Source organism: Pipistrellus hanaki (genome assembly GCF_964339955.1).
Source record: "Pipistrellus hanaki genome assembly, chromosome: 4".
Classification (NCBI taxonomy): domain Eukaryota; kingdom Metazoa; phylum Chordata; class Mammalia; order Chiroptera; family Vespertilionidae; genus Pipistrellus; species Pipistrellus hanaki.
Window position 1 is genome coordinate 70,964,900 of NC_140506.1, and position 16,094 is coordinate 70,980,993.

The window sequence follows — 16,094 nt, forward strand, 5'->3', positions numbered from 1 at the left end:
GGTGAGAAACCCAAAAGATACAACAAACTTAAAACACACACACAAATGAAGACAAACCCAGGCAGGTGACTGGGAATAGGTCCATGAGCAGGACCACCTCCCCCTGACTTAGGCAAAACAACACGTCTATTCTTGACCCCCCACCCCCAACCTTACCCAACATTAAAAATGTCTCAGGGGAGCAGGGAGGGAGAGGCCACTCTCTCCAGTTTGGTCAATGGAGGGGCCAGGGCAGAGCTGGGTGGTCCACGTCCCATAGCCAGCGGGCTGCAGGTGGAAAGCTCCTTCTCACAGCCCCCACACTGCAACCTGAACCCCAAGCTGCCCACTCCCTTGGCCTCCTGGGCCCCTCCTCTCACCCCCTTCACAGGAGAAATAGTCATTAAGTGGTGCCTCTCTCCAGCCCCAGGAGGAACTAGTCTGCCCCACCTCACTCGAAGGGATGCAGCAGGGGCTTATGGCCCAAGGAATACATTCATGTGGCAAGGCAGGGAGCTGGGCTTTCCGCTTCACACCCAGTTCCCCTAATGGCAGCGGTGGGGGGAACCCTCACCAGGGCCAGAGTGGAAGTTCTGCTGTCCTGACAGCCAGATGAGGTTGGCACTGGCTGGCCCACTGCCATCGACCCCCTCGGCCCCCTGGGGACGGGAGGTGGCCTGGCCCATTTGTGCAACTTTCCCCCAAAGCAGCAAAGCCCAGGGACTCCTTCAGCCCCGACCCGGACACCTCTGCCACAGTCCTAGCAAGAAGGGCCTTTCACAGCAGTCCGGCCGGTGGGGCTGAGGGGACCTCGCTGTGCAAACTGCTGGCACCCCAGCTTCCAGTTACCTCAATGGCCCATCTGGCAGGGCAGGGAGGGTAAGTGCAGCCTTGGGGGCCAGGCAGGACAGACTGATGGGGCCATATCCCCACTGCCCAAAAATAACAGTGTGTTTTTTCTTTCAGCCTCCTAACTTTTTTTTCTCGTTTTTTTTTTTTTTTTCTTAAAAAAACAACAACACAACCCAACAAAACAAAAAACTCTGTGGACCTTCCATTGTCACCCCCACAATCCCCAGAAGGGGGAAGAGGTGCTTAGAGTCTAGTTTTTAACAATTTCGTCTCTCCTAACGTCTTCAATGTTTAAATTTTCTTTTTAAAGGAAAAAAAAACCTTCCCCCCAATCTATTAAAGTGCCTCGTGGTGGGTGAGTTAAGGTGCATCGTGTGGTTTGTAACAAGTGCTGGGGACCCTGCCCCTGCTTTCTCCTATGCTCCCTATTGGGAGCCTGCAAGCTGGGGACCCAAGAGTCCAAGCTGCTGCGGCTGCCCCTGGCCTATAGCCCGGGGGGCTGGTGGGACGGCTGGTCAGTAGTCCTCCACGCTCTCGATCTCACCAGAAGGTCCGTGCAGGGAGTACCCTGAAGCCGGAAGAAGCTGGGTTTGAGCTTTCACCCACAGGTGCCTCCTCCAAGCTGAAGAAGGAGCCTCTTTACTGACCGCACCCCCAAAACATACCCAAGATGCTAGGGTCCGAGTGTAGCATTAGTGCCCTCCTCTTGGCCTTGCTGCCCTCCCCAGGGCCAAGTTTGGTGCTGTGGTTGGTCTGAAAGGCGGCCTGCAGAGAGCCGCTGCTCAACCACGCCTCCTGCTGGGCAGCAGAGGGGAGAGGGAGTCAGGAGGTGCTGGGCAACCTCATCCCCACCTGCAGGGGATGCCAAATCTCACCTGCTGCTGTTGCCGTTGTTGGCTGGCTTTCTGTTTAGCCCTCCGTTCCAGGAATTGTTTGGCAAATTCTTTGGCTTCCAGCGTGTCCCCCAGGCAGGAACGAATATAATCGTGGACATCATAGGGGGATTCCACCTCTTTGAGGATCGCTACAGCCATGGGCACTATAGGCAGGACGGTGGCTGTCAGGGCCCACCTGATGCAGGTCTGGCCCAGCCCAGCCCAGCCCAGCCTCCCAGAGTCTGCCCCTGTACCATCCAGGCTGCCCGTGGTGCTCAGTGTGTGCAGCATCTGCTCACACCACTGGGTGAAGCCATCCTGGGGCCTGGGAATGCCCTGTAACAGCTTCAGCAGCTTCTCTTCCTCCTCGGTCTTTTTGCGCACAGGCCGACCAGACAGGTGGCTATACGAGTCACTAGGTTGGACAAAGACAGATTAGAAACAAGATATCAGTTCAGACGCTCTCCATCCTCCCAGCCCTAGCCCAGACCCTGCGCCCTGGCACCCACCTGAGAGAGGGGCTGCTCCGGCTGTTCTTCAGGCCCAGGCTGCGGGCCAGGCTCCCGCTGCTCTTGACGGTGTCCTCCCAAAGCCCCAGGCCGACGCTGCTGCCCCCACTCTTGTCGGGACCGCCCCACAGCGACCCGGACTCAGATACCCACTGGTTCACGGGAGTAGCGCCCAGGCCCCCGAGCTGATACAGATGGCAGAAAGTCAGGGGGGCCCAAACGGGGAAGGAAAGCTACGTGGGAGGCTTGTAAGGATCACATAGGGGGCAAAGTAAGGATCACACAGAAGAGCGATCCTTCAGTCATACACGGACCAGCGCTCCCCACCCCACACCCAAGTCACCCTGAAAACTGACTGGAAGGGGTTCCTGCAGGCCCAAAACTTGCAAGTCAACCGGGAAGGGCCCAGCGCGCTCACCACTCGGTGGTTGGGGGCCTGGGCCCGCGATGACTCCCGAGGCAGAGGCTGCTTATGCAGCTGTCGCTCGCTCTCCAACTGCAGCTCAAGCAGCGCCTTCATGGAGAGTCCTTGCTTGGCCAGCCCAGCCCACAGAGGGGGTGGGGAGCTGGGTGCAGGGGGCACTGGGACGGTGGCCGCTGCCTGCTGCTGCTGTAGCAGCTTCAGGAGTAGCTCCTGTTGCCGCACCTGAACCAGTGAGGCAGTGAGGCAGTGAGGGCCGGCAATCTGGCCCCTGGCTCAGGCCCAAGAAGGGAGGGCCCAGCTGGGAACCCACCTGCTTGCGCCGAAACAACTCCTCTTCCTCCTGTCGCCGCTTCTGCTCCTCCTGTTGCTGCTGGCGTCGCTTCTCTTCCCGGCGCTTGCGCTCCTCCTCTTCCCGCTTCACCCTGAGCTCCACTTCTCTGCGCTCTTGGAACTGACAGTCAACGAAATCAGCCGTCAGATGTGGGGGCTGACTTCTCTGCCTCAGTTCAGTCCTTGACATCAAGGATTCCAGCCCCAGGATGCCTACTCACTTTATGTTGCAGCTGGAGTTGTTCTAGAATTGGACCCTGAGTCGAAGAGTTAATTGGTATGTCCCATAGACTGGCCTCACCGCCTGCAAGAGGCAAAGGCAGCTGCAGGAGGGCGCTCAGGCCCCCTGGACTGAAGCAACCTGAGGGGTAGGGGAAGCCCCTGAGCTCCCTACTCCCCCTGAGCCTACTGGCTGGACACACACCTGATTGTGATGAGGCTGAGGTATGTATATCCCAGAGGGAGCCTGAATCTGGCACCGACAAAGACCGGTTCATCGTCGGGAGCAGGTTCTGGTCCCCACTTCTGAGGAGCAAAGGACTGATTCTCAGTAATCTACACCCATCTCCCCACTTTACATATCCCGAGGGCTCACACATGCTGCCAAGCAAAGACTGAGATGTGACAGGCAGAGCAGCCCACAGACCTGAGGGGTTTGAGAGCTTGGAGCTGCTGCAGGAAGGCGGTAAGCTGCTGCTGCTGCGGTGGCGTCAAGTCCCCCAGCGCCACCTTTTCCCGGAGCCCACACTGCTGGAGGGGGCGGCTGCAGAAAGGAAGACAGGCATGAGGGGGCCGCCCACGTAACAGTGTCCATCCCTGCTGACCGGTCCTCCTGGGCCTGTACCTGTTGACCAGCTGAAGAAACTGCTGGTGCTGCAGTTGCTGGTACAGTGCCGCTGCTGCCAGCTCCTGCTGCTTCTTCAGCCGCTCCTGGTCCATGTTTCCCTGAGTGAGGATGAGAGCATTCCTTGTTATGCTCCACACAACCGGTTGACATCTTGACTCCCCTCCCTGCCTCACCCAAAGTGCTCACCAGCAGTGGAGGTGGTGAGGGCCCGGGAGCAAAGGGGACACGACCCCACATCTTGATCACCTCACCAAGTGGCTGGAAGCCCTCATCACAACCACGCTTCACAAGCAGGGCCATGGAGAAATAGCCCGCCTGGAACCACTCTGCCATCTCCTGTGTTGTAAAGGGGCCTGGGCAGGCAGAAAGGGGGCTTTGTCAGAAAGGTATGCCAAAGGAACCCTGAAAGACAATGACGGTGTGCCACTACCCCTAGCAGCCCCTCCTGCATGCCCCCGCTCCCCACGGGCACCTTGGATCTCTCCCTGTGGGTCCTTGTAGAACCATTTTCGGGCCGCACCGTGGCTGAGAGGGAGGGCAGTGGCAGCTGCAGAGTGTCGTAGGCCCTGGGTGTGCATGGCAGCCGTGAACTGCTCCTCCTCCAGGGAGCTGTCTTGTAGGGATGCCACAAGCTTCTCCGCCTCCTGGGAGCACAGGGAGAGAGGGAAGGCTCAACTGCCCAATCACAATGGCAGGACAGGGCTGGGGCTAAGGGCAAGCGAGGGTGAGCTAGACAGTGGGACAGATGGGGAAGAGCAGACAGACGACAGCTTTCTGTCCCCCTGTAGGGGAGGATCCTTAGAGCCTTCTTAGGCCCCCTGCCCCCTTCCGACCTGCTGCAGGTGCTTCAAGCCTTCATCATCTTCCAGATCTCCAGGCGGCCCGGGGGGTGAGCCCACTCCGGGACTCAGCTGCATGCCCCTCAAATCATCTCCTGGGAGCAAAGGAAGGTGGAATGAGGATCCAGAGAAAGTGTAAGACAGTCCCCTATCCACCCTCTTCTAGAAAAGCAGGCTCTGCTCTAGCTCTCACACAAACAGCCCCTGCACCACCTTCCCATAAGGAAGAGGCACGTTTTCACCACCAGCCCTTGTTCCAGAGAAAGAGCAGCCCCAACCGCTGGCTACCTTCAGTAACTGGCAGGTCTTTCTCCAGAGCTTCACCTCCTTCCCCATTAGCTCCCCAGAGTGGGCCCAAGGTAGCCAATGGGGATGGAGAGCTGGACTTCTCCTCTGAAGGTGGCAGCGGGGTCAGTTCCTTCCCACCTGAAAAAGGGTAATTACCAGACTTCAAAACCAAAGAGCCAGAAGTCTTTAAAAATAGCACAAGCCCTCCATTTATGGCCAGATCTTGGGCTTCTAGGTACAGAGTCCACCAACGTAACCTGGTCACCTCAACTAACATCAGTAACTCAATACCGCAAACTCCACTTTGCACACTTCCTCTTTTGCTCCTATAATACTGGGCACTGGCATGTGTCCATGGCACTGTCCAGAGCTGTATGCACAATACCATAAATTTACTACTATGTTCTACAGATTATTCAAGGGATTTGCAAAGGTCATTTTGATCACGCCTGATTTTCATATGACACGCTGCCTTTAAAATACAGCCCTGCTGTTTCTGGGTTCCTTCCCACACCTGTCAGTGCCTGCTTTCTTGGAGTTTCTAAGCAGCCTTCTCCGAAAGGTGAGTGGACAGTCAGTACCCAGCCCGGTGAGGGAGCCCTCTGCCAACCTAGGCCAGTTCAGGCCCTCAGGCCTTCTCCTTGTTCCATTCTGCAGGCTTACCTGCCTCAGGGGCCTCCTCATCCAGCCCTTCGGAAGGCTCTTCCTCCTCTTCCTCCAGACCCTGGAAGTCAAGCTCCTGCTCCTCAGGAATGGACTCCTTGGGGCCCTTCTGCATGGGATTAGAGAATACAATGGGGGGTTAGGGGGCAGAGGATACACAGGTGGGAGAAAGAGGACCCCATCAGGGGAGGTTCCCACCCATCTCTAATGAAAATCGTCCCCTGGCCGCCTCATGGATACCTTGAGAGGCAAGAAGGCTCCAGAGGCATCGAAGGTGCCCATTTCTTCATCCTCATCATCCAGGCACCACTCTGGGAGCCCATCCTTGTCATCATCAAAGCCATCAGGCCCTCGGCACCTCCGGAGATGAGAGCTGCTCCCCCCACCCCGGCCCTCCTCTTCACCACACCCTCCTCGATCCCCTCGCAAATCAAAATCAAACTTGCGACGGCGGTCCCCATGTTCCCGCCAGCCAGCCGAGCGGGGGCCACCATCTGTGTAGGAAAAGTCAGGAGAATCAGTGTCCAGTCGAGCCAGAGGCTTCTCCCCACCCACCTCACTAGAGAACATGTTTAGTTCCCCCCACCTGGCCATGAAAACCCCCTGCACGGCATGTTCTTGCTGCTCCCCAGCCCCAGTCTCACCAGGGCTAGAAGAACGCCAGCGGTCACCATCTCGCCGGGGTCCTGCCCCAAGTCTCCAGCTGCCCTCCTCCTCTTCCTCTTGCTCCTCGCGGAGAGAACGCCAGTTCTCGCTATCTGAGCGGGCATGTTCCTTCCTCGGACCAGCCCCTCCCTCCTCAAACCCGGATCGTGCTTGGGGGCAGGGGAAGACACAGTCAGCAGAGTGGAGCCACAGTCCCTGGAAGACTCTTCCTATAATCCTCACTGACCAAGAGGAGCCCAGCTCCAGGTTCTCTTGCCCCACCCCGCACCTTCCCCAGGAAAGGCCCCCTCACTGGGGCCCCCATTTCCATCTCCCCCCACCTCTCAGGGACCTCAGGGACCTCAGGGCCTGGAACCTCCCTCACCACTATCCATACCTCCATCCCTCCTGGCCGACTTCTCAAAGCGCCTCTCGCCTCTGCAGGAGGGAAACGTGTTGGTCAAAGGAGGACAGCTTCCCAGCCCTGACTTTTGAGATCTCTGCACACCTGTCCATTCTGCTCTGAGGAGGGAGGGAGGGGATAGGGGACTAGGAAAAAGTCAGACCTGGGAGGGAGCCCAAGGGAGCACACAGAACAGAAGGTACAGAACAAATGGGGACTAAGAAAATCAGAAGGAAAGGGCAGGGGTCAGAGGGCAGAGAGCAGTTGCTGACCAGGGCATATTTGATTATTCTCCTGCTGCCCTCCAATGACAAAGACCTAAGCCTTTCTTCATGGTATCCAAGACCTTAACCCTAGGGCTTTGCTCTGCTCTGCCTCTATGCCATCTCCTTCCCAGCCTGCACCTGTCATCCCAACTCTGGCTACGCTGGATCTCCCGGGGGTTTCGACTGAAGGCCCCGTCGCCTTCTTCAATGCTTCTTTGGTAAAAGCAACTGTCACCACGGCCACGACCTGGAACAGGAATGAGATGCACATAGGAAACCTGCCAGAACATCTCTGCACATCTTCAAACCACAGCCCCGCCCCGCCCCCCCCCCCCCCCCCCCCCCCCCGCTACCCCAGCACGTTATCAGCCCCCTACCTCGGCTCCGAGTGCTGCCCCTGCCACGGGAGGCGCCGCTTGGGGCGGGGCCAGCCCCTTTCCCCATCAGCCTCAGCACAGCCACACTGTTCACTGACAGGGAGAAGTTTCTCTGAGGAGGGAGCCAGGGGTGGGAGTGAGGACCCAGGTACCTGACTGCCCCCACCCCGTCCAGAACTGTACCCTCCACCCCCTGTCTTCCCAACCCAGCCCCTCCAAGATGGGGCTCCAGTGCCCTAGCCCCACCTGCTCCTCTTCCGTCAGAGGCTCCAGTGCCAGGGGCTGCAGCGGCTCCTCCTGTAGCACCGCAGCAAACTCCTTGTCCTGCAGCTCATCTGGGACCTGTCAATCAAGGCAGGAGGGCCGAGATACCACATGCTCCTGGGAGCTCTCCACTGACTAAGGACAGGCAATTGGATCACATCCCCTTCCCTACACCCACCCTCCCACCTTGTTCTCCTTGACGTAGAGAGCCAGCATCTCCTCTCGCCCATATCGATAGTCAGCCAGCTTGTACTTGGGCATGGCAGGAGACGGGGGTGGGGAGGCCACGGTGCCACCGCTAGAAAGAGCCCTCAGCCTAGGGAAGAAGAAAGACCGGAATTTGAGCAGCTCTATTCTTTCTGGCTCTCCCATGCTACCAAAGCACATCTGACTCACCACTCAGGCCCAAAGTTGAGGGTCTCTGCTGCCATCATGGAGCTGGGTGTGTCCTAGAGATCAGAGATGAGCAGGGGTGGGGGGACCTGGAGTTCACTCTCCAAACACCTGTGGAGGCAGAGGGCACCGGGCTTAGAGGCAGCACACCCAGGTAACCCCGAGAGGATGCTTGGTGGGAATGTCATGGACTCTACGAGGACTCACCTAAACCAGCCACGTGCCCTCACACCATGAGCTAACCAGAGTCACGGCAGGGGAAGACCTAGGGGTAAGACAGGAAACAGGGCAGCTAGGACCCTTCTGTTTCTGCAAGGGGGCCCTCCCTCGCCCCAGACCCACCTGACAGCCTTACTCTGGGCAGCGGGTAGAGTATGGACCAGCCTCTTCAGGCAAGAGCCTATGCTGAGTGAACCAGGGGCCCCAAGCTACTAGATGTTGGTTTGACCAGTGGTGCCCAGGGAGGGACCTTCACATCTGGGAGAAATCCTTAATGAGACGAGGGGAAGAAGGTGGGTTAAGTTAATGGGTCAGGCGGGTCTCCCTGCCTGTGGCCTACATAATGGTGACTATAGCCTCTGCTCCTTCTCATCTCTGTCCCCCATCTTTGGTCCCACAAACCGTTAATTCACCCAGCAAAGCCTGACTGAGGAGCTGGAGGTGGGCAGAGACACTCCAGGCACCTCTCTGGGTCTCAGCACTCTGGCTGCACGGCATAGCATTCAGTAAGGGGGTGGATAAGCTTTGCATGGACATTCAGGACAAAAATAAAAACAACCAAACAAAAAAGAAAAATCCCACTGAAACCACAAATATTCCAGAGAGGGAAAAGGTCCATAATAGAGAGAAGGATTCGAAATTAACCTGGGAGAAAAATTACTTTCCTTATGAAAAATTTCAAAGCTGCTGCTTGGCAACTAGGATCCAGAGACCCAGTTTCAAGACAAAGGTGGGACACACGTCGAAGGCTTCATGAAGGCAAGCCCGCCAGTGCACCCAGGGGCTGGCTTACCAAATAGAAACCAGCACCCAAACCCTTTCTTCTTCCCAATCAGGAAGAATCCAAACGTAAGTAAAATGAGCCAAGAAAGGAACCAAGTTATGATGATACACATTGGGAAGAAGGCCCCTCACCATAAAGTCCAAATAAGCTCAGAGTTACTGAGGCTGACAGAAGTGGCGGCTTTGGCAGTGACCTGTGCCTCTAAGGACCAATAAAAGATGCTCTCAGAAGGCAGCTCATTCCTGGAGGTTCCGGGCAAGCAGGGTCTCACGTGGCTGAGCAAGGACTCTCTCACTGGTTGGGAAGAAGGCTGGACTGGAGTGCCCCCACAATGCTCATGAACTCCAAGACTCCACAACTCTGGGGAGGAAGAAGAAGAGTTTTACCAGAGGGGCCAAGGGCAGAGGCGCTCTGACCTACAGCTGTACACCAGAACATAAAACTCTAGAACAGACACAGTACCCACTCCCAGAATCCAGCTTCTCAGGATGAAATGGAGCTTTTAAGACCCTCGAGAATGGGGCTGACCTCTCCCAACCTGGCGTCTCTCCTACAACTGCTCTGCTGGATATTCCTGGTGATGGAACCCGATGCGGCACACACGGCCCTCGGAAGACAAGTCTGTTGAAAAGCTCTTCCTTTCATGGGATGCAAGGAAGCCTCCCAGACAGCAGAGTAAGGTTACCACTTTCAATGCTACAACCGTTATGTAATTTGGACAATGGATGAATCTTAAAGACTGTGCTAAGTGAAACAAGCCAGTCACAAAAGAGCAGACATTGTATGATTCCTCTTATATGAGATCCTAGAGGACTCAAATTCAAAGAGAGGAGAGAGGAGAATGGCGGGGGCGGGGATCTGGGGCAAGGGGAGTTGTTTAATGGGTACAGAGTTTTAGCTGAAATGGGCAAATGAAAAAGTTCTGGAGATGGAGGGTGGTGATAGCAGAACAATGTGCATGTTATTTAATGTTGCTGAACTTTACATTTAAAAATGATTGCCAAAACCGGTTTGGCTCAGTGGATAGCCTGCGGACTGAAAGGTCCCGGGTTTGATTCCGGTCAAGGGCATGTACCTTCGTTGCGGGCATATCCCCAATGGGGAGTGTGCAAGAGTCAGCTGGTCGATGTTTCTCTCTCATCGACGTTTCTAACTCTCTATCCCTCTCAATTCCTCTCTGTGTAAAATCAATAAAAGTGTATTTTTTAAAAAAAATTATTAAGCCTAGACCGGTTTGGCTCAGTGGATAGAGCGTCGGCCTGCGGACTGAAGGGTCCCGGGTTCGATTCCTGTCAAGGGCATGTGCCTTGCTTGCGGGCGCATCCCCGGTAGGGGGTGTGCAGGAGGCAGCTGATCGATATTTCTGGCTCACTATTTCTCCCCCTTCCTCTCTGTAAAAAATCAATAAATTAAAAAAAAAAAAAAAGATTAAAATGGCATATGCTGTATTTTACCATCATTAGAAAAAAAGGTTTAAGGAAAACAATAAAGACATTTGGGGATAGCTATCACAAACTTAAGTCTTCCCCATTTAAAGAAAAACACCTCAAATTCCTTCAAATCTTAAGAGAGGCTGTTCTGAGCCTCCTCCAGTTCACTCTAGAGTAGCCCATCTTCTATGTCAGTGTTCCCCAAAGTGTGGTACACGTACCCCCAGGGGTATGGGAAGAGTTTGGTGGGGGTACGCGTTGCACCGGAGTTTGGTGGGGATATGCACTGCACCGTGCTTAGCTGCACCTAATTCTACGTTCTCATGAGTACGAGGGGTACTCAGCGTTACGAAAATTATAGAAGGGGCACACATATGTCAAAAGTTTGGGAAACACTGCTCTAGAGGAAAAAGGAGTCCTGTGGCACAGCAGGCTGCTATGGGGAGAGGGGAACAGAGAAGGGCCAACTCACCCTTCCACCCCGCCAGGAGGGGGGCAGAGGCGGCACGCCTTGGTGCTTTCCACAGCTGCCTTTGCCTCTGTCCTGGTTGCAATGAGCAAAATGAAGAAAAACAGCTCCCAGTGTGAGAAGCAAGATATCTGCAGAGGCAAAATGAGAAGCAGTCGGGGGTCAGGATGGGGAGCATAGGAGCAGTTGGAGAAAAAGGCCAAGACTCCAGGAGGAGGATCTGGTCCCAGAGCTGATAGCTGACTGGCCCTTAATTTCCACCCTTCTAAATACGCATGTATCTTTCCACATGCTTCCTTGAAGCCAGCACTTCTCAACTTGGGAGAAGAGGCGGGAGACATGTGGCAAAATCTGGAGACATATTTGACTGGCATCACTGGAAGGTGCAACTGGCATCTAATGGGTAGAGACCAGGGATGCTGCTAAACATCCTATAATGCACAGGACAGCTTTCCTTCCACAACAGAGAATTAGCTGGCCCAAAACGTCATCATTGCCATGGTTGAGAAACCCTCCTCTGTGCCACAGGCAGAAGTAGTGCCTATTCTTTGTTTATAGAGAAGAATGAAAGACCAGAGAAACCAAATTTATTGATGAAGAGCAAGAAAATAATTCCCTAATTATACTATCCCATAAGAGAAATCTTTGGGAAAAGAGTAGGTTTAAAATATATATCGGGGGGGGGGGGGGGTGTTGGAGAGATAATAGGGGAATAAGGACACATATGTAACACCTTAATCAATAAAGAAATTTGAAAAAAATTGCCCTAAGTTTCTCTATTACAAACTCTCAAAGCCAAACATTTGGATTCCTTTCCACGGAAGGGTGGGAGTCAGCAGGCAGAGTAGTGGGGACAAGGCCTTTTCTGGCTACTAAGGATCTCCTCACAGGCTCCTTCCAACTTAGCCCCCACCCCTCACCATCCGCCTGCCTCCTCTACCAGCTCCTCTTTCTCAGGCCTCAGTAGACCCTCACTCCCCTGGCATCTGAGTTATTACTATTAAAAGGCTGCCCCCTGCTGGAGTCAAGGAGACAGGACACACTGATCCTGGGAGCTCACAGAGGCTTGAAGGAACAGGAGGGGAGCCTGTTCTCGGGGTTCAGAGCTCACAGGAGAAGGTAAGATCCAGAGAATAGGCAGTCCCAGTGCACACTAAGTTCAGAACATCACTTCCTCATTCCATCGCCCCTAAAATCAGTCCCAATCCAAAGCAATGTGCCTTGGCACAGAAAGGTACCACTATTAACAGAAGTAGAATCCCAAATTCCCCAACATTTGAGAAACTGCCCAGCCTCAAGCCTGTTGGAGGTGACTCCGCCCTTTGTCAGGATGGAAAGATTCTCCCTGCACGTAAATGAGAACTCTCTGAGGCTTAAAACACGGTGCAAGCCCTGGCTGCTATGGCTCAGTTGGTTGGAGCATCATCCGTGCACCAAAACGTGGCAGGTTCCAATTCCTGGACAGGGTACATACATATTCAGGTAATGAGTTTGGGCCCCCCTCCAGGCACATGGAAGAGGCAACCGATCAATGTTTCTCTCTCTCTCTCCCCCTCTCCCTCCCTCCCTTTAAAAAAAAACCAATAATATCAACCGAAGGACTTATATGCATGCATATAAGCATAATCAATGGATACAAACACTGGGGGGGTGAGGGCATGTATGGGAGGAGAAGGGGAGGCAATGGTAAGATATGTAAACATATAAAACCTTAATTAAAAAAATGGAGGGGAAAAAGAAAATATAAATTGGGAAAAAATGAATATTCTGATTTTTTTTTTTAATCAATAAAAATTTATAAACAGCCGAAACCGGTTTGGCTCAGTGGATAGAGCATTGGCCTGCGGACTGAAGGGTCCCAGGTTCGATTCCAATCAAGGGCATGTACCTTGGTTGCGGGCACATCTCTGGAGGGGAGTGTGCAAGTGGCAGCTGGTCGATGATTCTCTCATGAATATTTCTCTCTATCCCTCTCTCTTCCTCTCTGTAAAAAATCAATAAAATATATATATTAAAAAAAAAATTATAAACAGCCAAAGCCGGTTTGGCACAGTGGATGGAGCATCGGCCTGTGGACTGAGGGGTCCCGGGTTTGATTCTGGCCAAGGGCATGTGCCTTGGTTGCAGGCGCATCCCCAGGGGGGGTGTGCAGGAGGCAGCTGATCTTTGATTCTCTCTCATCGATGTTTCTAACTCTCTTCCTCTTTGTGAAAAGTCAATAAAATAAAATTTAAAAAAAATTATAAACACGCATACAACCAAACACACAGTGTAAGCCAAATCCTCTGGCTGGTCAGCTATTCCAGCTCCACACTCTCTGAACTATCCTGACAAATGTGCAGCGTGTCTACCAGTTCACAGTTTTTAAAGCACTTTTCACACTTTTAACTCATTTGATCCCTTCTGCCCACTTGCCCAGGCCTGGGCTCCAGCCAGGGAAAACAAGGAAGACAGGCTGCAGCTGCCCCAGCAGGGGACCCAGAAGTCCCTAGACACTCTATCCAGACTGGAGAACCAGCCCACACTCTCAAGCATACTTTGTGAGTTTTAAGCCATTGTACATTTCTTGTTAGAATTTTTTTAAATCCTTCACATAATTCCTAGCCTCTTCTCACCTCTGCTCTAAAGTGCATCTATTTTTTATTTTTTTTATTCCAAACTCCAACCACAGACGTAAAACGGAGGGCAAACTGGGGTCCTTTAACCCATCAAATCACACACAATACTAACACATCCACTGGGCACAACTCGCTTGACTGTAGCCACCATATGGTACCTGGATCCCAGGCCATGGCAGCGACACAAAGTCCAGATCTGCCCCAACCATGCCCAACGACACGCTAGACCTACAAGGCAGGAAATAAAACTGGAGGTGGAGTAAGAGGTAGATGCCCTGGGACCGCACAGGGAACAACAGTGCAGATGGAAGAACCAGAGAGCAAACTCCCACACGCTGTGAGCCGCAAAGGGGACCCCCGCCTGCTGGTACCCATGCTGCTTCAATGGCAGAGGCAAGTTGGGGGCACTTGCTGGGGAGAGAAGTTTCAACTGGCACGGTGAGCGGAGAGGCTGGCGGTCACTGGGAAAGCAATAAGAAGCAGGAGGGGAGTAAGCCTGGGGCGGCCGGAGCAAAGAACCGGCCAGCAAGTACTGATGGGGCATCTCTCCCAGGGACAACCTGATGGACCAGCCCTGGAAGCTTACTGGGGATTCCAGCAATGACGGAGTAAGAGGCAAAAGATAGGAGGATCTCCTTAAAGTTAACTTGAAAAAATGAAAATGAACAAGGCAGCGTGACAGGGGCTGTGGCCGGGGAGTGGCTGCATCGGGGGGCGACGGGCCGGGAAGCGCCCAGGCTGGCATCAGAGGAGACTCCGGCCCCCGGGAGCGGGGGGACCCCGATGACCAAGCACTAACGTCGCGGCGGGAAGGGCATCCAGGTGCAGCCCCGGAGGAGGACAGGCTGCCCCGTTGGCCAAAGCGCCGCGCCAGGACTTTCAGACCCGCAGGCCCAGCTCATTCCAACACGAGCCCCGCGGCGCGCGGAGGAGCCTCCGGGGGGCGAGGGGCGCTCGGGCCGGCGGCGCTCGAGCGGGTCTGGCGGAGGGCGCCGGCGGGGGGACCCCGGGGACCCCCGGCCGGGTTTTGGAGGGGCCGGAGGACGACCGTTAGGAGCGCGGGGGTGGGAAGGAGGCGGGCCGGCCCGGAGGACAGCGTGCCCTTCAGGGAGGGGCGCCAGGTGCCCGGGGCGCGGGCAGCCGCCCCCCGGGAGGGACGGGGGCGCCGGAGGCCGCGCCGGGCAAGGGGCGGACAGGAGGGCGAGGAGGCGGACGCACCGGGTGGCGGCGGCCTCGAGGGCGGCCCAGAGGGTCGGCGCCGGCAGCCCGCGCTCCGGCTCCGGCTCCTGCAGGCTCGGCGCGGCCGCTCGGCGTCGGGGGCGGGCCTGCCCGGGCCGGGGCCGCGGCGCCCCGAGCGCTTACCGCGGCGGCGGGCGGGAGGCCGGGCTCCGGCGGCGGCGGGGCGTGGGCGGCGGCGGCGGCGGGCGGGCGGCGCGCGGCTGGCTGGGGGCGGCGGAGGCGGCGGGGGAAGGGGCGCTGGCGCTCCCGCGGTGGCCGCTCCTCTCTGTTTGTGTTTGTAGCAAGATGGCTGCCCGCCTCGCACCACGTGACGCGGACGCGGGGCCGCAGGGCCGCCCCCTCCGCCGCCGCCGCCGCCTCTCGCCGCGGCCCGGCCGGCTCCGACCCACACGGCCTCGTCGGCCCCCCGCGCGCCCTGCGGGGGCCGCCTGTGCGCCCGCCGCCCCCAGGACCCCCGGCACGTGACCCGGGAGCCCGCCTGGTCACGTGACGCCGGGCTCGCGGCGGCCGAGGGTGCGGTGGGTGGGGGCGCCCCCGGGGTACTCCCCAGCCACCCCTGACACGTGACGCTCTGCTGTCGTGGAGGCCGCCGCCGGGGGCATCGCCGGCTTCGGAGCAGTCGATGGGCTTCCTCCAGGAAGCCAGCCTGGGTTAAAGGAGAGGTGCGTTTATCAGCGCCCTAGGTAGGATTCATGCCATAAGTGAAGGAACCTATTGATTTTTAAAACAGCCCGAGGCCGTACCGGCTGGTGAGACGTGAAGTTTTGACCGGCTCTGCCATTGACTAAGAATTGACTCTCTAGGAGTTAATGCTGCCCCATCCTGGGCCCCCACGCCACTCCCTTCCTGGAGTGTTGAAATAATTAAAATAAGTGAATGTGAAAGGCTTTTGAAAGGATGATAACTACTATGCAAATGTAAAATGTAGATCGACGCCTCCTTTGTTCAGAGAGGTTTTCAGGAATGACTAGTCTTCTGAATCCCTGAACCTTTTAGGGTGAAAAAGTTTTGTGTGTTTTCACGATTTTCCTTGGAAGTCATTCTAGAATGTATATGCTACCGCCCAGCTTCCTAAAATAGCTGTTACCAAATACAAAATAATCCTTCTCAAAACTGGGAAAGTACGTGCAGACTTGTTCCATACCAATAGCAGACCTCAGGAGCAACCAGCAAAGCCTTTTGTTCCTGCACCGACTACCTTCCTCTCCCCCAGGCTTCTATGCATTTGTAGTTTTTGTGTCCGTTTCTTTTTTTCAGTTCCCTTGTCTTTCTTGCAGACAGGATCCCTGCCTCTGTTGTCCGTCAAACAGGCTGGAAAATGGCAGTTGTTTAAAGCAAGGGCTCCTGTCCTGGTTCCATCCATTACCAACTGTGGCCTTGG

General features: G+C 55.5%; 1 protein-coding gene across 5 annotated transcripts; it reads right to left on the reverse strand.

The window, feature by feature from the left end:
- Window positions 1-988: 988 nt before the first annotated feature.
- On the reverse strand, window positions 989-14,827 carry GIGYF1 (GRB10 interacting GYF protein 1). Of its 5 annotated transcripts, none has more exons than XM_084881512.1 (29): window positions 14,693-14,827; window positions 10,860-10,987; window positions 9,089-9,317; window positions 8,310-8,443; window positions 8,162-8,219; window positions 7,958-8,065; window positions 7,748-7,877; window positions 7,544-7,639; window positions 7,298-7,409; window positions 7,059-7,167; window positions 6,649-6,689; window positions 6,251-6,421; window positions 5,847-6,100; window positions 5,607-5,715; window positions 4,944-5,081; window positions 4,650-4,750; window positions 4,289-4,460; window positions 4,003-4,169; window positions 3,814-3,914; window positions 3,616-3,732; window positions 3,394-3,494; window positions 3,191-3,273; window positions 2,950-3,090; window positions 2,634-2,861; window positions 2,216-2,400; window positions 1,961-2,121; window positions 1,707-1,870; window positions 1,497-1,626; window positions 989-1,399 (listed from the first exon to the last, which is right to left on the reverse strand). In XM_084881512.1, the coding sequence occupies exons 6-29, from the start codon at window positions 7,993-7,995 to the stop codon at window positions 1,347-1,349; spliced, it is 3,102 nt and encodes a 1,033-aa protein (XP_084737638.1). In that variant the 5' UTR covers window positions 7,996-8,065; window positions 8,162-8,219; window positions 8,310-8,443; window positions 9,089-9,317; window positions 10,860-10,987; window positions 14,693-14,827; the 3' UTR covers window positions 989-1,346. The 5 variants fall into 5 exon arrangements, with proteins under 5 accessions (XP_084737638.1, XP_084737637.1, XP_084737636.1 ...); XM_084881511.1 differs by having other exon boundaries at window positions 8,297-8,443; XM_084881510.1 differs by having other exon boundaries at window positions 1,497-1,629; window positions 8,297-8,443.
- Window positions 14,828-16,094: the final 1,267 nt, after the last annotated feature.

Coding starts and splice junctions, on each gene's coding strand:
- GIGYF1 (XM_084881510.1), bottom strand. CDS start 7,995: ATGATGGCAGCAGAGACCCTCAACTTTGGGCCTGAGTG. Junction 7,168..7,297: donor GGGCAGCACTCGGAGCCGAG/GTAGGGGGCTGA, acceptor TTCCTGTTCCAG/GTCGTGGCCGTGGTGACAGT. Junction 6,422..6,648: donor GTCGGCCAGGAGGGATGGAG/GTATGGATAGTG, acceptor CCTGCCCCCAAG/CACGATCCGGGTTTGAGGAG.